General features: G+C 49.9%; 1 protein-coding gene across 8 annotated transcripts in view; it reads right to left on the bottom strand.

Annotated features, from left to right (window-relative positions):
• The window catches only part of LOC139059131 (probable maltase-glucoamylase 2), a 113636-nt gene that overhangs the window by 36825 nt on the left and 56248 nt on the right, over window positions 1-20563 (bottom strand). For all 8 annotated transcript variants that reach the window (XM_070537081.1, XM_070537079.1, XM_070537078.1 and 5 more), the window contains 2 exons: window positions 17866-17990; window positions 16390-16507 (listed from right to left, as the gene is read on the bottom strand). In XM_070537081.1, the coding sequence (XP_070393182.1) occupies window positions 16390-16507; window positions 17866-17990 (243 nt within the window). The remainder of the gene's footprint in view (window positions 1-16389; window positions 16508-17865; window positions 17991-20563) is intronic.

Here is a 20563-nt window from a genome sequence, read left to right on the forward strand (position 1 = left end):
CAAGGAGAACACAGGGAAATTACTTGTGTTTAATAAATGAAATAAAGAAATGATAAATTAATGGAAATAAAAGTGGATGAAAAAAACACTTGCCGCAGGTGGGTAAGGATCCCACAACCTTCGCATCGGGATCATTCCCCACCTGCGGCAAGTTTTTTTTCTCATGCACTTTCATTTCAAAAAGACCCCCTATTGTGAACTTTCTCTTTTCTACGTCTCAGCTTTTTGTCAATGCCCTACTTTTGTTCCACCAATCTTCCAATCGCCTCTTACTAATGTCTATTGTAGGCATGCTTACTTCACCCCTGCTCTCGCTGAACTCAAGGGCTTCAAGGAGGCCAGTGGTACCGACAGCAGGCGCCCCCTACCGCGCCTTTCGGAAGCTCTACATCGCGATTACTGCACGTGCGCACACTATTCACGGCGAGTACCTGTGGCCAGTTGCGCGTTAGTTTTAGCGTTCGGTGCTTCTTAAAGCACTGTCCCAGTTCCCATTTTTCAGCTAAGTTTTGTGTGCTGCACTATTAACATGTGCCAGCTTACTGGCTAAAGACGACGAATGTAACAGCCTGACGTTTGTTTTTACATTTCCTATTCTAGTCATCAAAGTGATAGATTTGTAAGTCTCTTATGAACCCGCGCCTGTTGTCGTCGTTAACTGTATGTACCACAATGTCCTTCGGCAATGCACGTATAGGCACGTGCAGGGAATGCCTCTTTGCGACTGGCTCCAGTCACAGTAGTTGGTTCCGACAGTGTAATTATTGTCGTCAGCAGTGATCAAATTCCTCGGAAATAGGTTCGTGATTACGCACAGCACGCATCATAACGTAAGGCGGAAATTCGCACCCATTCTGCCGATTGGTGCGTCTTTGTTCTCCTGTATTTTCCCGCCAAAATGCACATGCCAACGTTAACACTTGTCGCATTCCTCTTGAGAAGAATATTAGCTTTTGCGCTGTAGTCGAAACAATACCTGTCATTACCAAAAAGTACGTGACAGGAAAATGGGTGGGCGCCAAGCGTATAAGCGAAGTATACGGTAAGATCTCTTGAGTAAATTTCGTGTGGACCGCTGAATAGAAAGTGTGTTAGTTTAGAAGTTTTAGCCGTATAGGTGGTCATTGCACTAGCGCGTAAAAAGGACACAGACAGGGATGTGACCACCAACTAGCCCAGCTTTCTGCCTTAAAAGGAGTTTTAACTTGGGTCAAACTCCAACGCGGCCTATTCAAATACATGTAAAACGCAAAGGCGTTTTTCTGAGATAACCCTGGACCGATTTTAATGAAATTAGTTGCATAGGAAAAAAAAGTTGAATTATGGTGACTGTTGAAAGCAGAATCTTGATATAGGGCGTGAATTTTGTTAAAACATTTTCAAAAATTCGACGGTTTGAAAAAAATAGAAGCACCAAGATCACAAATTTATAGCTCTTTATCAAAACAGATATCGCGCTTTTGCAACCGGTATCCATTATACCATAGAAAGCGGACAAGCTAGATATATCTTTTATATTTTACGTATTTTACGTACGAGATACATTGGTTACAAGGGTTCTTCAAAAGCTGTAACTCCATATTAGTAACATTATTGTGATTCATGTGTAACATATTGTCACGTGGTAGTGACGGTGAAGAAAGAAGCAATACGGTGGAATACAAAACGAGCTTTTATTGGGCGAACCTGTGCCCACAAAAACAGGCTACACTTATAGCACAACGATAGCGGCGAACACGGTCGGCGATCGTCGGAAAACTGATCAGCGGGTCAAGTGCGTCGGCTTTTATAGAGCGGTCGTCGAATGTTCCAGACTAATCGTTCGGACCCGCGTGCCTTCCACAAAGTTCTACACCATTCACGTCAGGCGATTAAATCAGATAACATAACGTTCGGCGACAACAGCCAGCGGATAGAAGCATCGATACCTTTCCAGAAACTTCGGATACATGCAAGCGCATCCCGCGCTGTTGGCGCTGTGCGATAAGATTTGTTAGGCGGCGAAACCTGGTCGCCCGATAAATATAAATACACGTGTCAATACCCCCCTCTTAAAAAGCATCGTCCCGATGCTACAAAGAGAGCGAAACGCAAAAGGATACTTATTAAACAGAAGTAACGAAAAGAAACAAAGTCCAAAGGTCAGTTACGCGAAGTCCCAAAGTTCGTTAACGCTGGTGGTATGGCTTTAACCGCACAACGTGGACAATTTCAGGTCGTGAGCGGCGCCGCTGTGACAGCGAGATGCCGTCTGGCACGACCTCGTAGTCCAGTGCACCAATACGTCGGATGATCTTGTACGGTCCGAAATAGCGACGCAAAAGCTTCTCGCTCAGTCCTCGTCGGCGTATAGGGGTCCAAACCCAAACACGGTCACCGGGCTGGTACTCGACAAAGCGTCGTCGGAGGTTGTAGTGTCGGCTGTCGGTCCTCTGCTGGTTCTTGATCCGCAGGCGGGCGAGCTGTCGGGCTTCTTCGGCGCGCTGGAGATAGCTAGCGACGTCAACATTTTCCTCGTCAGTGACGTGCGGCAGCATGGCGTCGAGCGTCGTCGTCGGATTCCTGCCGTAAACCAGCTTGAACGGCGTGATCTGTGTTGTTTCTTGCACCGCCGTGTTATAAGCGAATGTTACGTACGGCAGGACGGCATCCCAGGTCTTGTGTTCGACGTCGACGTACATCGCTAGCATGTCGGCGAGGGTCTTATTCAGCCGCTCCGTAAGACCATTCGTCTGCGGGTGGTAAGCCGTTGTTCTCCTGTGCATTGTCTGACTGTATTTCAGAATGGCTTGGGTGAGCTCCGCTGTAAAGGCCGTTCCTCGGTCGGTGATGAGGACTTCTGGGGCGCCATGTCGCAGCAGGATGTTTTCGACAAAGAATTTCGCCACTTCGGCTGCGCTACCTTTCGGCAGTGCTTTTGTTTCAGCGAAGCGGGTGAGGTAGTCCGTCGCCACGACGATCCACTTATTTCCGGTTATTGACGTCGGAAAGGGCCCCAGCAAGTCCATCCCGATCTGCTGGAATGGTCGGCAAGGAGGCTCGATTGGGTGTAGTAATCCGGCTGGCCTTGTCGGCGGTGTCTTACGTCACTGACAGTCTCGGCATGTTCTGACATAATGGGCGACGTCGGCGGTCAGGCGCGGCCAATAATACTTTTCTTGTATCCTCGATAGTGTCCGGGAAAAACCGAGGTGTCCAGCGGTCGGATCGTCATGTAGGGCATGCAGTACTTCTGGACGAAGTCCTGACGGGACAACAAGAAGGTAGTTGGCGCGGACTGGTGAAAAGTTCTTCTTCACGAGGAGAGTGTTTTGAAGCGTGAAGGAAGATAATCCGCGCTTAAATGCCCTGGGGACAACGTCGGTGTGCCCTTCCAAGTATTCCACCAGGCCTTTTAGCTCCGGGTCTGCCCGTTGCTGTTCAGCGAAGTCTTCGGCGCTTATCATGCCAAGGAAGGCGTCGTCATCTTCATCTTGCGGCGGCGGGTCAACGGGGGCGCGTGATAGGCAATCGGCATCGGAGTGTTTTCGTCCGGACTTGTAGGTTACAGTGATGTCGTATTCTTGTAGTCTGAGGCTCCATCGTGCCAGTCGTCCTGAAGGATCCTTTATATTCGCTAGCCAACACAACGCGTGATGGTCACTGACGACTTTGAATGGCCTGCCATAAAGATAAGGGCGAAATTTAGCTGTAGCCCAAACGATGGCGAGGCATTCTTTTTCGGTCGTAGAATAGTTGCCTTCCGCTTTTGACAGCGACCGGCTAGCGTAAGATATCACCTGTTCGACTCCGTTTTTCCTCTGGACTAGAACGGCACCGAGGCCTAGGCTACTGGCGTCAGTATGGATTTCTGTATCGGCGTACTCGTCGAAGTGCGCAAGTACCGGCGGCGACTGCATGCGTCGTTTGAGTTCTTCAAATGCGTCGGCCTGCGGCGTTTCCCACTTGAACTCAACATCACATTTAGTTAGATGTGTCAACGGCTCGGCGATGCGTGAAAAGTCCTTGACAAAGCGCCTGTAGTAGGCACACATGCCAAGGAATCTACGCACTGCCTTCTTGTCGGTGGGCTGCGGGAACTTTGCGATGGCAGCTGTTTTCTGGGGGTCGGGGCGTACTCCGGATTTACTGATGACGTGGCCTAGGAATAGAAGCTCGTCGTAAGCGAAGCGGCATTTTTCTGGCTTCAGAGTGAGCCCTGATGACTTGATGGCCTCTAGTACTGTGGCAAGCCGCCTAAGGTGATCGTCGAAATTTCCGGCGAATACAACGACGTCATCCAAGTAAACGAGACAGGTCTGCCATTTCAATCCCGCTAAAACCGTGTCCATCACGCGCTGGAACGTTGCAGGCGCCGAGCACAGTCCAAATGGCATAACCTTGAACTCGTAGAGGCCGTCTGGGGCGATGAAGGCGGTCTTTTCGCGGTCTCTTTCGTCGACTTCTATTTGCCAATAGCCAGACTTGAGGTCCATCGAGGAGAAGTACTTAGCGTTGCAGAGCCGATCCAATGCGTCGTCTAACCGTGGAAGGGGGTATACGTCCTTCTTCGTGATCTTGTTCAGACGACGATAATCGACGCAGAAACGTAGGGTTCCGTCCTTTTTCTTCACCAGGACAACAGGGGATGCCCACGGGCTTTTCGACGGCTGGATGATGTCGTCGCGCAGCATTTCGTCGACTTGTTCTCTTATAGCTTCGCGTTCTCGCGTCGAAACTCGGTAAGGGCTCTGGCGGAGTGGTCGAGCGCACTCTTCGGTTATTATGCGATGCTTTGCGACTGGGGTTTGTCGAATCCTCGATGACGTCGAAAAGCAGTCTTTGTAGCGTCGAAGGAGACTTCTGAGCTGTTGCTTCTTAATCACGGGGAGACTTGGATTTATGTCGAAGTCTGGCTCGGGAACTACGGTCGTCGGGGTAGATGCAACAGAATCCGAGAGGACAAACGCATCGCTGGTTTCCTGAAATTCCTCGATGTATGCGATCGTCGTGCCCTTGTTGATGTGCTTGAACTCCGGGCTGAAGTTTGTCAGCAACACTTCAGTTTTCCCTCCATGCAGTCGAGCGATCCCTCTTGCGACGCAAATTTCACGGTCTAGCAGGAGGCGTTGGTCGCCTTCGATGACACCTTCTACGTCAGCGGGTGTTTCGGTGCTGACTGAAAGAACAATGCTGCAGCGAGGCGGGATGCTCACTTTATCTTCAAGCACACTCAAGGCGTGGTGACTACGAGGGCTCTCCGGCGGTATCGCTTTATCTTCCGACAGCGTTATTGACTTCGACTTCAGGTCGATGACTGCGCCGTGTTGGTTCAGGAAGTCCATACCGAGAATGACATCTCGTGAACACTGTTGGAGGATAACGAAGGTGGCAGGGTAAGTCCGGTCATGAACGGTTAATCTTGCCGTGCAGATTCCAGTCGGCGTAATGAGGTGTCCTCCAGCGGTCCGAATTTGGGGGCCTTCCCATGCAGTTTTAACTTTCTTCAAATGGGCGGCGATATGTCCGCTCATTACGGAGTAATCAGCCCCTGTGTCCACTAAGGCGGTAACTGCGTGGCCGTCGAGAAGCACGTCGAGGTCGGTGGTTCTTTGTCTGGAGTTGCAGTTAGGTCGTGGCGTCGGATCACGGCTGCGTCGTGTTGAACTGAAGTTAGAACGTCGCGTCGTCAAGTCGTCGTTCGTCGGTGTAGTCTTGCTTTCTTGACTTCGTCGTGACGGCGGCGTGTCGTTATGTCGTCGAGATTGTTTCGTCGTCGTCTTCGTCGGCGGCGGAGGATCTTCGTCAGTTCGACGAACAGCAACCGCACCTCCATCAGTTGCTGCTTTTAGTTTTCCGGATATGGGCTTGCTGACCGGCCCCGGGCTGGGCCAGTGTATGGTCGGCGCTGCGGCGACAGGTAGCGGCCTGGTGACGGCGAACGGGAAGCACGTCGATGGCTCCACCGAGTGGCGGTGAGGTAGTCGGCGATATCGCGAGGTCGTTCGCCAATCTGTGGCCGCGGCGCGTTAACGGCGAAACCTCGCAGTCCCATCTCCCGGTATGGGCATCGGCGGTACACATGGCCGGCTTCCCCGCAGTGGTAGCAAAGCGGGCGGTGGTCAGGAGCGCGCCAAACGTCTGTCTTCCTCGGGTAGGTGCGCTGGGCGACGGGTGGTCGTGCTGGCGGCGGCGGCGGACGACGAAACTGCGGCGTGACAGGGCCCTGGCGCGGTCGTGGAGGGGGGCCTTGACGGCGTGCGACGGCGGCGTAGGTCATTGCTTGCGGCTTGGGCTGCGGCGATTCAGGGGCTACTCCAAGTTGCTATTGGAGTTCCTCACGCACGGCATCGGCAATCGAAGCCACTTGAGGCTGTGATGATGGGAACAGCTTTTGTAGCTCCTCCCGCACGACAGCTCGGATAGTCTCGCGTAGGTCGTCGGTGGCCAGTGACTGAAGTCCGGCGTAGTTTGTCGCGTTCGTGCGGCGGTCGAATTGCCGGTTTCGCATCTCGAGTGTCTTCTCGATGCTGGTGGCCTCGCGAAGAAACTCGTCGACGGTCTTCGGTGGGCTTCGTACCATCCCGGCAAAAAGTTCCTCCTTCACACCACGCATGAGTAGGCGAACTTTCTTTTCCTCGGGCATTTCAGGGTCGGCGTGGCGGAAGAGACGGCTCATTTCTTCCGTGTAGATCGCGGTCGTCTCATTAGGTAGCTGCACCCGGGTTTCTAGTAACGCTTGGGCTCGTTCTCGGCGTACGACGCTTGCGAATGTCTTCAGGAAGCCGCTTCGGAAAAGTTCCCAGGTTGTTAAGGTGGCTTCTCGGTTTTCGAACCACGTCCTGGCCGCGTCTTCCAAAGCGAAGAACACATATCGCAATTTGTCGTCGCTGTTCCAGTTGTTAAAGGTAGCGACTCTTTCGTACGTCTCAAGCCAGCTTTCCGGGCCCTCGAAAGTTGAACCACGGAACGTCGGAGGCTCCCTGGGCTGCTGCAGCACGACGGGTGACGTTGGTGCTGCCATTGGGGTGGACTTGGTGGCCATCCTTCCAGTCGTCTCGGGCAAAAGTCCGTGCTCTGGGGGCAGTCCTTGCAGCCTGCGGCTACCTCGCTGGTTCTTATCGACGTTGGTGTCTTCCGAGTGAGGGCTTGGGTCACGGCTTTGTGGGGGCGTCCGGTGCATGAACGCAAAGCACCTCCACCAGATGTCACGTGGTAGTGACGGTGAAGAAAGAAGCAATACGGTGGAATACAAAACGAGCTTTTATTGGGCGAACCTGTGCCCACAAAAACAGGCTACACTTATAGCACAACGATAGCGGCGAACACGGTCGGCGATCGTCGGAAAACTGATCAGCGGGTCAAGTGCGTCGGCTTTTATAGAGCGGTCGTCGAATGTTCCAGACTAATCGTTCGGACCCGCGTGCCTTCCACAAAGTTCTACACCATTCGCGTCAGGCGATTAAATCAGATAACATAACGTTCGGCGACAACAGCCAGCGGATAGAAGCATCGATACCTTTCCAGAAACTTCGGATACATGCAAGCGCATCCCGCGCTGTTGGCGCTGTGCGATAAGATTTGTTAGGCGGCGAAACCTGGTCGCCCGATAAATATAAATACACGTGTCAATATAAATTTTTTCCGCTTTATAAGCACTATTAGATGCAATTCACATAATTGTGGTATCATTTTTCGTTGCTGAATTAGAGAATTCTAAACTTGATAGTTTCCTTTTCTGGAGATTCTCGAATTTCGCCAGAGTTTAAACAAAAATTTACCACCTAAATTAAAAACTCGAAAGAAACAGTCAATAGATTTTATGTTTTTATTTTAAATGCGAAAAAACTCCTCAAATTTGGTGTTGTGGCTGCCGAGAAAAAAATCATTCTTCTTTTACATGTAATAAGACCGGTGTACCCAAGATAAAGCTTCCTCTTAAGCTTTATTTCGATTTAGTTGCTTCTGTTACTCAAGATTAAACAGATCTGCGACATTTTGTAACTTCTACTAGTTTTGAAGATGTTCATTGCATTTGAATTAATCTCTTCAGTCCTGATATTCACGCAGAAAACGTTTTTTTTATTTTGGTTTGTTTTGTTATGCAGTGAAACCAATCAGCTCGATTACGTCGAACCTAATACGCGCACCCAATGAACGAAGTGAGACTCTATCCTGCTTCAAAATGTTCTCAGCCCCTGATGGGAGTTCTCACTTTCGGCAACCTAACATAAATGTCATCGCGATCGCGTGTAACGCATTTCTCCGAATGCCCCGACTCAACCTATGACGGATGTGAGAGCAGCGTCGTTTTTTCCATATCTATCTGTATCTCTAGCACTACAGCAACCCTCGCTTATGTGCACTTGTATAGACCAAAGTTTTTGAAAAAATAAACTTCAATATTTCTGAGTAACACCACTAACTCATATAAGTTACACCACGCATCAATGAAACGAAAACTAAATAGGACAGCAAATGGCAACAAGACACCGTAGGAACTTTGCGTAAGCAGCCAATAAAATGTAGAAACACCATCGGCTGCGCAAAGCCGCAGGTTGCAAGGCCGCTGCCTTTGGATATCCGCAGGTCAAAATGTAGCTGAAGCAGCCGCAGAGTACCTACTCGGCTTATTTAGAGGAGGAGGAGGAGGAGGAAGTAAACTTTATTACTCTAGAAAGAGTAATTCAGCGGTCGTGCCGGATGTCTTGACCTTCTTGGTTGATGAAGATCTCCGGCCTGCATGGTTGGCGCCCCTATTCCAGGGCACCACTGAGCGTGGCTGCTCGTCGGGCATGATCCACCAGCTTCCGTTGTTAATGAAACTTTCTTAGGCGAACGTTTTATTAAAGACCTGATCTAATCACTGTTCCAGCAGTCATAGCGCCGTACCCACAGTTTCTTTCAGTAGACCGTTTCCTGTTTCCTGAGTGTTCTAAAATTACTCCTCACTATATGTGTATTCTTATGGATTTCCTATAACAATGAACATTGGCAAGCTTTCGCTAGATGCCAATACTAACCAGTGCTACCGAGATAAAGTAAAATGGCATATATCGTAATGGAAAAGCTAGTGCTGCCAACTGGTTGCAGAGGGCGACAGAAACACCGTGACACTATGGCCTCCGAGAGAGGGTGGTGAGACCGATGGTCCGAGGAAGGTCACGATGGGTGAATTGTGACCATGTTTCCGCCCACAGACACAGACAGAGCGGCTATTTACAGGCTATTTACACTGGAGCCAGGTAGCGAGGCCGAGACTCGCCCGCGCCAAGCGTACCGACGAACTTCATCCTCGTTCTCACGGCGGCTCGTTTCTTGAGTATCGCTCGATGATATCGTAATACTACCCCCCGGCGGCAAATGCACCGTCACGGTGCTGTTAAATATCCAAGGCGCGTGGAGAGTTGTAGGGCTTGAGTCGGGCGACGTGGACAATGTCACTGGTTGTCACAGTGGAGGAAGTGGCGGGCGTGGCTAGAACGATTTCATAGGTGACATCGCTCACTTTGCGGAGCACGCGATATGGACCTGTTTAACAAGAAAGGAGTTTTTCACATAGGCCATCTTTACGGGAAGCTGACCAAACCAACACGAGGCTGCCGGGCACAAAATGGTCATCACGGTGATGGAGGTCGTAGCATTGCTTCTGCTTGTCTTGAGACACTTGTAGACGAGCGTGCGCAATTTGGCGAGCGTATTCAGCATGGGCGATTGCATCACGGGCATAAGCGCTAGTTGATGCTGTGGTGGGCGGAAGCACAGTGTCCTGTGGTAGCGTTGTTTTGCGGCCATACAAGAGGTAAAACGGGGAAATCCAGCAGTTTCGAGACGGGAAGAGTTGCATGCAAAGGTAATGTAAGGTAGAGCCAGGTCCCAGTCACGGTGGTCGTCGGAAACATATTTGGATAGCATGTGTCTAACGGCGGCCGCATTCCGACGGCGGCGAAATGCGAAAACACCCGTGTGCTTAGATTTAGGTGCACGTTAAAGAACCCCAGGTGGTCGAAATTTCCGGAGTCCTCCACTACGGCGTGCCTCATAATCAGAAAGTGGTTTTGGCACGTAAAACCGCAGAATTTAATTTTATTTAGCATGTGTGTAAGGGTGTGGTTCAAGCGCTCCGTGCGGCCGTTCGTTTGGGGATGGTAGGAGGTGGTAAATTTATGCCGTATTGTGTAGGCACGCAGGATGTCGTCGATGACTTTGGCCAAAAACGTACGGTCATGGTCTTTTAGCAATTGACGTGGAGCACCATGCATCAAAATAATATCATGTAGGAGGAAGTTTCCAACATCAGTTGCGCAACTGGTCGGAAGAGCAGGGGTTACGGCGTAGTGGTTCCCGTAGACCACTGCAACTGCAACCCACTGGTTCCCTGATGTAGATTGCGGAAATGGGCCCAGAAGGTCTAAGCCGACACGATGAAAGGGCTCGGCAGGAATGTCGAGCGGCTGCAGGCAACCACCGGGGAACTGGGAAAGCTTCTTGCGTCTTTGGCAAACTTCACAAGCGGTGGCGTAACGTCATACGGAACGGGCAAGACCCGGCCAGGAAAAACGGCGACGTACACGGTCATAGGTTCGAGATGCGCCGAGATGTCCTGCCGTTGGTGTATAGTGGAGCTCTTCTATAACGGTGGAGCGGAGGTGTTTAGGTATTACAAGTAGGAATTTAGAGCCGTCCGGATGAAAGTTACGACGGTACAGAGTACCGTCGCGGTGGACGAAGAGGCGTAGAGTATCATCGGCCGGAGAGTGCTCAAAACGGTCGATTAGTGCTCTGATGTAGGCGTCATGGCGTTGCTCGTCGGCGAAATGAAGCAGCTGTGATACAGAGAATACGCAAGAAGCACTGGCAAGATTAGAGGAGTCAGAGTCGTTAACAGGGTAACGCGACAAGCTGTCAGCGTCTTGGTGCGGGCGGCCAGACTTGTACACCACCGAATATAAAAATTCTTGTAGCCTCAAAGCCCATCGACCAAGCCGGCCTGTAGGATCTTTTAGCGAAGAAAGCCAGCAGAGAGCATGATGGTCAGTGACTGCGGAAAAAGGGCGACCGTATGGGTAAAGACGGAACTTCGCAATCGCAAGACTACAGCAAGGCATTCTCGTTCCGTAATGGAATAGTTGCGCTCCGATGATGTGAGGAGGCGGCTCGCATAAGGAATATTGCGATCCTGGCCACGCTGAGGCTGGGCTAACACGGCACCTACGCCATGACCGCTGGCATCTGTACGCAATTCTCTAGGGGCATCAGGGTCGAAGTGGGCGAGAATGGGTGGTGAGGAGAGAAGAGTAACGAGACGACAGGAGGCGGTGGCTTCTGCGGTACCCCACGAGAATTTCACGCCTTTCTTCAAACGATTTTCAAATTGCCGCAAAATCTTGAATAAAACGACGAAAGTACGAGCATAGCCATACAAAACTTCGAATGTCTGCGGCTGTCTTTCGAACCGGAAACTCTCTAACAGCGCTAGTTTTGTAGGGATCAGGCTGTACTCCGGAAGCGTCAACGAGATGGCCCAGACGAGTAATTTGCCGGTGGCCAAAACGACATTTGGACGAGTTAGGTTGCAGCTTCGCCTTTCGAAATACATCACGTATAGTTGTGAAACGTTAAAGATGAGTGTCGAACGTTGGCGAGAAGACGATGACGTCGTCGAGGTAACAGAGAGATGTGGAGGATTTGAAACCTTGGAGCGAGGAGTCCATCATAGGCTCGAAGGTGGCAGGGGCGTTGCATAATCAAAACGGCATTACTTTAAATTGGTATAGGCCATGAGATGTTATGAACGCGGTTTGGTCTCGGTTCATATCGTCAACAGCTATCTGACAGTATCCCGAACGAAGATCAATAGACGAGAAATAGCTGGAACCGTCCAGGCAGTCAAAGGCGTCGTCTATACGTGGGAGCGGGTAGAGTTCTTTCTTAGTAATGTTGTTCAGATGACGGTAGTCTACACAGAAGCGCCACGTGCCGTCCTTCTTTTATGCGAAGCATATTACTAGAGCTCAACCCAGCTCCTTAGGCGCGGCGGTGTCGCCTTCAATGACCTTTGACCCCATGCCATACCACGTGACACCGTGACGTCACGACAGAGGAGAAACGGGGCTCCAACTCGCGCCGTCGCTCGCGGCGTCGCCCTCAAGGCTGACCACGTGACACCGCGACGTCGCGACAGAGGAGAAACGGGGCTCCAACTCGCGCCGTCGCTCGCGGCGTCGCCCTCAAGGCTGACCACGTGACACCGTGACGTCGCGACAGAGGAGAAACGGGGCTCCAACTCGCGCCGTCGCTCGCGGCGTCGCGGCGGTATATAAGCAGCTGCGCTTGTTTCTCGGTGGCTTTGGCTCAACTCTTGCAAGATGAGCTGAGTGGGAATTGAACCAGGGTCTCCGGAGTGTGAGACGGAGACGCTACCAATGAGCCACGAGTACGATGCTTCAAAGCGGTACAAAAGCGCCTCTAGTGAATGCGGTGTTGCCTTAGAAACGAGCTGTTTCTAAGGCTCAGGCGTGCGTCGCTTGCTCAGGCGCACATTTCGTTGCCGCGCCGAACGCTGCGCTGCTCGACGCTCACCGCGTCCAATGCGGGGCGCGTAGTCGCTGCGCCGTAGCCCATTGTCTTACACCCCTTGGCGGGTCAACGGGAACGCTGTCGCGTTCCACTCTTGAAGGCGAAGCAGAGTAACGCATGAGTTGTTTCTTCGTCTAGCCGAACCAAATATAGCCAAGCAACAGCAGTTCACCAGGCTGAACAGTGGTTCAACAACTAAAATAAAGGCTAGTATGCTTCGCATCCTGGGCTTAACCTTAGCTAAGCCACAGCCATTTTTTAACCAACACCACAGATGACGCCAAGGGACTCGAAGAAGGCTCAATGATGTTTTTCGCGATCATTTTGATTAGTTCGTTTTGAATTACTCGGCATTCCGACGGAGACACTCGATACGATCGTCGGTGAATAGGCGTAGCGTCGCCAGTAAGAATCCGATGCTTGACCGCGAGCGTCTGGCCTAAAGGGCGATCGTCGATGTCGAAAATATCTCGGTAGGACGATAATACTTGACAAAGCTCTTCAGCCTGCGCCGAGGACAGGTCCGTCGCAACCATTTTCTTTATGTTGGGATTGGCACCCGAGGCTGGCGCGAGGGGCCTGCTAAGCTCGCGAGAACCATCGGTCGATAACGCTGCCACTTATTGGTCGCCGAGGCAATCAACGATGGCAAGGCAAATTCCTTGCGGTAGAATTTGCTTTGCCAATCCAAAGTTACAGACAGGCATGCGAGTGCGGTGCCCAGTAATATTAAGTATACTGTGAGGCACTGTAACGTCATGCCTTATTGGAATGTCGGGCAGAGGAGTGACGAGGTACTCGCCATCAGGAACTGGTGGGAAAGACAACAGTTCAATGTAGGCTTTTGACTTTGGCTGCAAGCGAAGAAAGCCGGTGGGACGTAAGCGGTAGTGGGGTGCGTCAGAAGGTTCTGCGAGCATCGGCAACTAAAGGCGAAGGGTACTGGAAGAGCAGTCAATAAGAGCAGAATGTGCGGAAAGAAAATCGAGGCAGAGAATGAGGTCGTGGGCAATGAGCAATTACGGTGAAGAGGGCAGGAGTGTTGCGGCCGGCGATGCTGACGCGTGCCGTACACATGCCGATGATAGGCACAGTACCGCCATCCGCAACACGGACGACACGTGCCGACGCCGGGGTGAGGAGCTTGTTCAGTCGTCGTCGGAAGGCAGCACTCATAATTGAAAGATGTGCGCCTGTATCGATGGGTGCCGTGACAGGATAGCCGTCAACGTCAACGACAAGAAGGTTTTTGTTCGTGGATAACGTGAGCAAAGGATTTGAGGCCAGGGTTGACAACGCAGCTTCACCTCCAGAAGCTGCAGTGCCTAGTTTTCCGGCTGGATCCGGGAGGCGATAGGCGGCGAAGAGAAGCGACGGGGTTGGGGCGAACGAGACTGACGTCGTCGAGGTGAGGGCGAGCGGCTGTATCGAAGGTTCGTAACAGGAGCACCAGCGGCAGTGGATTCATGGCGGGTGGTCTGGGGAAGTGTAGGTCGAAAGGTGGGGGAATAAGCGGCGGTGTATGTCCGAGGAGGTGGTGGCCATCGGTTGCGGCAGTGACGAGCGACGTGGCCGAAACGACAGCAGTGGAAGCAGATCGGCCGGTCATCAGGGGTACGCCAATTGGACGGGTTGCGGCGAGATGTGGCGGAAAAGGACTGCCGAGGACGAGGAGGGCCGCTAGAGAACTGGGGAACGCTGGGTGGAGACGTGTAACACACGGAGTTCAGACCCATGTTATCAAATTCCTGTCGGACGACGGCCTGGCTCATCGCAATGGTGGTTGCTGGCGGATCGGGAGGCATCGTGGAGAAAGCTGGCGAACAGATGGCTTCGAGTTCGCGGCGAACAAAACGGGTGACGTCGTCACAGGTGGTGGTGTGACGTTGTCGACCCTAACATGTCGACGTAGCAGCAGTGTAGGGTAGCCGCGTGATGTGGTGTGTAACACGGCGGCTCTTAGCTTGTTCAAGGCGACGGCATTCTATGATGATGGCGTTGATAGTCAAGACGTTGCCGAAAACAAGCGAATTGAAAGCGCCGTCGGCGATGTTTTTTAGAATATGTGACACTTTATCGGCTTCGGACATAGATAGCATCGTCAGCTTTGCGGCATAGAGCTAAGACGTCGAGGATCTAGGAAACGTACGTCTCCGTTCATGACTGAACACGAGACGCAAGAGCCTTTCTCGCGGCAGCCTTGTGCCCAATGGCGTCGCCGAACAGGTCCCGTAGCTTCTCTTTGAAATAATCCCAACTGGTTATCTCGTCGTCATGCGTTTTGTGTTCACACGCGTGGGGTGCCACCGAGATAAAAGATGAGATTGGCGAGCATAATCGTTGGGTCCCACCTGTTATTGCCACTGGCCTGTTTATAGAGTTTGATCCAGTCGTCAACATCCTGGCCCTCTAGGCCAGAGAACACACCTGGGTCGCGATGTGGGGCTACCGTGACGATTGGAGCAGTGGGACAAACCGAAGCCGTTGCAGAGGTGGGCGCGTCACCGGGAGGCATGGTGACAAGCTCGGTGTGCCGACCATTTCTGAGTTCCGTGGAGAAGATAGGGATCGCTGATCTCCACAAGAATGTTGCGTGTGGAAAGACACAGACAGAAGAGGCCATTTACAGGCTATTCACACTGGAGCCAGGCAGCCAGGCCGGCACTCGCTCGCGCCAAGCGCACCTACAAACTTCATCCTCGTTCTGGCGGCGGCTCGTTTCGTGAGCATCCCACAATGATATCGTAATATATATGTATATATATATATATATATATATATATATATATATATATATATATATATATATATATATATAATATAGCGAACATGTTTAATGGAAGGTTGTTCAGGATATCCTGAAGAACACTTCACGGCACGTGAAACCCACTTGTCGATACCGTAGGGCTTATATTATGCGAAGCATATTACTAGAGCTCAAACCAGCTCCTCAGGCGCGGCGGTGTCGCCTTCAAAACCACGTGACACCGTGACGTCACGACAGAGAAGAAACGGGGCTCCAACTCGCGCCATCGCTTTCAAGGCTGACCACGTGACACCGTGACGCCACGACAGAGAAGATACGGTGCTCCAACTCGCGCCGTCCCTCGCGGCGTCGCGGCGGTATATAAGCAGCTGCGCTTGCCTCTGCTAGACACTCACGAGGTGAGATGCCTCCTGGAGACTCAGCTGCTCGTTGGAATGAGAAGCGAAGGTTGCGGCGTGCTACAGAGACTGTTTCTAGGTGGCCTTGCTATGGCGCAGCGACTACGCGCCCTGCATCGGACGCGGTGAGCGTCGAGCAACGCAGCGTTCGGCGCGACAACGAAATGTGCGCCTGAGCAAGCGCCGCACGCCTGAGCCGACGCCGACGACACCGGCTTTTCTGCGACACGAGCTCCTTAACTCTGTCGCGTTAAAATAAAGGCTAGTATGCTTCGCATCCTGGGCTTAACCTTAGCTAAGCCACAGCCATTTTTGCATTCGATTTTATTGGTAAGGTAAGCGGCTGGTGAACTCTAGGACTATTTGGCGTCCACACGCTCCCCTGATAATGTACCAGGGCAATTTACTGCAGGGCAGTTTGTTGCCCGATTTGGTCCGTGAGGCTTAATAAATATATGTATGCTGCCTTTTCTTTTCAATAAGTTATAAAACATAAAACTGTACCTCCCTGTAATTTTACCACGTCCATCTTACGCCTCCTTAGTGATATACCGAAATTGCAATTCCGAGTGGTCGCCTAGCTAGGCTAGGGACTTCGGAGAGGTGCCTCACAAACTTCGAAGCTGAATGCCAAGCAGCGAGGCCAAAAACGTAATTTCCACCTACCATATTTGGCTGGCCGAGATCAGGGAGGCAGGTGGCGTCCCAAGCGGAAGATGGGTAGACTTCAGGCATATTTTCATCAGTGATGGTCAGGATGATTACAAGTCCGATGTCCATGACGCTGCAAACAAATGCGGGCTTTCACCTCTTGGGCTCTAATGCAGTATTGCTGTGGCGACGATGCGAAATAATAGAAGCACAGGAATTCAAGAACTTCACTATGACTATTGTACTATACCCAGGGTTAGCCACCTTGACTTCGTGAGAAAGTAATTGCTGGACACATGGCACCCTACACTCCAAGAAAATATATTCATTAGTGCTTTCCTTTAATAAAACAACTATCCGAGTGAGTAGACATAGGTACCGCTTGTTGTTTCACTGCGTAAATTGGTAGAGAACAAAGGCGGCCAGTGGCACATTACTAATGTTAGTACAGGTGGGGCTGCATAGAAGCCGATTTCTTATATCTATGCCGTCCTCTTTATGAACGATTCGGCAGCGCGTCAAGGGCAGCAACATACTACTACCAATCCCATGAATGTACTCCCAATCTTTGTTGATGTTAAAAGTAAACACATTTAACCTGTGCGTGTCAGAGTGCTGAAAGCAATAGGGCAAGGAAAACTGCAACAAAATGCTTTTGTTTCAAAGAGCAATGCGTAGCTCTGAATATTTTGTATTTCAAAGCAAGAAGAAAAAAAAAAGCTAAATATACACCATAAAATAATATTTAAGATGTATTTGTCAAACTAAAAGAATCTTTAAACATTGCTTGTGGCACAGAGAAGAATTCTATTTCATGAACTGCATGACTCAAAGATGCGGATAAAACTTACAGGAAAAAAGGAAATTCACAATTGACGAATTCCAAATTTTCAGTAATTAGCATTTTATAAAACTAGCCTGCAGCGCATATAGCAGTTTGCGAATTGTAGTCAGTAAATGTGCAGTGCGTGCCTTCTTAGAACGAGCCCAAAGAATGATACTAGTTTAGATATGTGCTCCTTGAACGTTGCGGTAATAAGGCATTGTTCCACTTACTTCAACAAAACGCTGTTTCGTTCGTTCAATATCAAAAGCATAACTGATGCCTGTGTAGTTTGTGACGCATCGGGAATTAATATATTATATAATATATATTATTTCCCAATCAGAACGCCTTGTGAAATCACCCGCTACATATCGGAAACTCGAACACGTGCAGTAAGTTGTTTGAAACTGAATACGCAAAATTTTTGTGGTTATTCATATTTGCATTTTAATGCCTTGTCCGGCTAATTTACGTCCCTTAGAGTAATGCAGCTGAAGACGTAGAATTCAGATAACTGCCAAAGATGGTTTTTAAAAAAATATTTAGAAGTGAAGGAAAGCACCTGTTATGTCCATAACAATTGCTTATATCATACACGCACGTACGCACATACGCACTTTAGAACAGCATCCAAAGAGATATGAAACAAGGTGAATATGACATACCTGTTAAGTGTGGTCAGGTACTGCACATAAGTATCACGTATGACACTGCTGCTAGGCTTGAAAGCATAGAAGTTTTTGATGGCACTTGCAGCCGTGCCAGTTGTGCTCACTACATTGGAGAAGCGCTGCAACAGAGAAGAAAATTAACAGCGCGTTGTGGGGCTGTGATGTCCGAGACATCACTGTGTTGCAGTAACAGCTCTTTGGTGAAGATTACTATACTTACATTCGAGTACACGCTTTTAATTTGTTGATTGCATCATGACGTCGTTATCACCTTAAAGAATCGCTTGGGCTCCATAAAAAAAAAAGTCGGAACAAGGTCGGCTACAACTATAGCTACGATGGAAGTCAATGACTAAGTAGTGAAACAAAACGCAATATGTCCATAGCAGGTGCTATGGCACACTGAAATGAGACAGTGACGCGTCCGCGCTCCCCAACAGTCCGAGAACCATGATCACTTCAGCGATGAGGCTGTTGGGCGTGCTGCGAGCAACCACTGTTCTTACCATGTTATCCTTGCAATGTGACACTTTCGGCCTTTTAACTCGGAACGCCGTCAAAAAACAATTTCAATTATAGCCATTTGCAATCAATAAGTAAACAAAAAAATATAGCGTACATTCAAGTACGAAGTTCCATTAGTCTGCGTTTTTGCACGTATGCACAAATTATTTTCTTCTCAAAATCCTTCCCTTGAGTCCTATAGTGTCCTCAAGTTTCACTAAAGAAAAGGCCGGTATGAGGAATGCTAAAAACATCGCGTAGGCATTCCGCGCCACACATGCCGTAGCGGCGTAGTGGCTTAGGCGTTATGCTGCCAAGGCCTATGGTGCGGGATTAACAACCGACCGCGGCGGCCCAATTTAGAAAGGGGCATAATGAAAAATGCGGAATTTTCCCTGTGCCACGCATTGGGGGTGCTTTAGTGAACCTCAGCTAGTCAAAATTATTTCCGTGTTCCCCAATATGGTGTGGCTCATAATCTTATCGTAGTTTTGGCACATCAATCTTCAAACATTACGTTAATTTTTAACAGCCCGCGCAGTAAAAACCCACCGAACAGCATCAGATATACGGAAGTGCGCAGCATCCACAGTGAAAAATCTCAGATTTGTATGAAGACCATCCCACTCGTCAGCTCAACATAGAATGGCTGCCATTAGGACACGCAAAGGCGCTTATTTGCAAATACAGGTATTATGTGACACACGCAAACTAGCGTTGACTCTTAAGAACGCATTAAATATATGTAAACAGTACTTTTTATCTCCTTTACTATCCTCTGCCCTACTTCCTTGTCGTTTTTGTCCATAACGCTAACACTTCGGCTGGCAGTTCTTTTATGTCAGCTACTTCAGCTGCACAAAAATTTTTTCTCTCTACCTAATTTTTTCCCAAATGAGGAAAGGAACCTTTCCTCGCAGCCCTTTATGAAAAGGCATGCTGCATAAGATGAAAATAAAAGTAACATTTGATGTCATCGTTTCTACAGAAGTACGCAATGGCGACGAAAAAGAAAGGCAATCTGCGAAAGCAATCGGTCAACTTCGCGATTGAGCCGGAGTGTTAACCATGGCCTCTGTGACAACTGCTGAACCACGGCGACCTTTGTCGGATTTTTATTGCTCCGCTTCCCAACCATGATTCTAGGCTGTCGCGCGGCGACCGGTGGCGCGGCAAGAAATCAGTGTGCTCCTGCACTATAGGAGCATGCTGACTGTCAAGCCCCTCGACTCTTAGCAACGTACGTGCATGTTGCTACCGCACTAAAGGCCATCGTCCACACAATGCCGGTTGAGTCTTCAGGAACCCGCCTGAGCACACTGGTTTCCGGAGAACGAAAACGCTTCCTAGAGCATTACGCTTCCTACATTGCCTTATTTAAAGAATCTACATTTATTTAGTATCAATATATTTCATAATGGCAATTCCATCGTAACTGCTGTGAACGCAACACTGAAGAAAAATCTCCTTCCTCATGGCCGCATTGTGACTGGCCATTGCGGTTTGCCATTGTTCATCCCCACCTGACATGCATCATTTCCTTGAAGAATCCTTTCAGTGAAAACCCCTCATGTTGGCCCCTGGCCTCCTCCTCCACATCTTCAGTCAACTTCGACGCGACCAATCAGAACAGCTGCTTGCTTTGCTGCATACATTTTTTTTAGTTTTGACACTAGTTCATTCACCATCGAACAAACTTCCACAGCAATGAAACAGACGGTATATTCATAGTTATTCGCTGCCCGTATCACATGCACTTAGACAAGGGGGAACATGATGCAAAGAAAAAGCGTCGCCGGCTCACGTAGCCAGTTTCACTGGCCCACGTTCTATTGCTCGAGTAATTAGCTTGCTTCCAGGCTGAACCGCAAGAGAACTACGCCACTAATTTGCTTTTTGCAACAGAGCTGCCGTGAGGAAAGTCGAACACTTTGTACTAAAACTTGTGCTTTCCAACGTTATTCCTTCGTGCTATATAAGCCAGCTTTTCTTGTGTGTCGCTGCAGATGACGTTCCCTTTTGTTGCATTTGGATTGCGTGAGACACCTTCATCAAACCTCACACTCGACGCTTCGTGTCCGCTTTCTAAAAAAAACACCAGGTTTGTTTAGGCTCTTGAATCTTGTTCTCTGCGACATGTTTCATCATGGCCTGCAGTCACGACAAAAAAAAAAACAAAGTTCAGTTG

This window comes from Dermacentor albipictus, chromosome 4 (assembly GCF_038994185.2).
Source record: "Dermacentor albipictus isolate Rhodes 1998 colony chromosome 4, USDA_Dalb.pri_finalv2, whole genome shotgun sequence".
Classification (NCBI taxonomy): Eukaryota; Metazoa; Arthropoda; class Arachnida; order Ixodida; family Ixodidae; genus Dermacentor; species Dermacentor albipictus.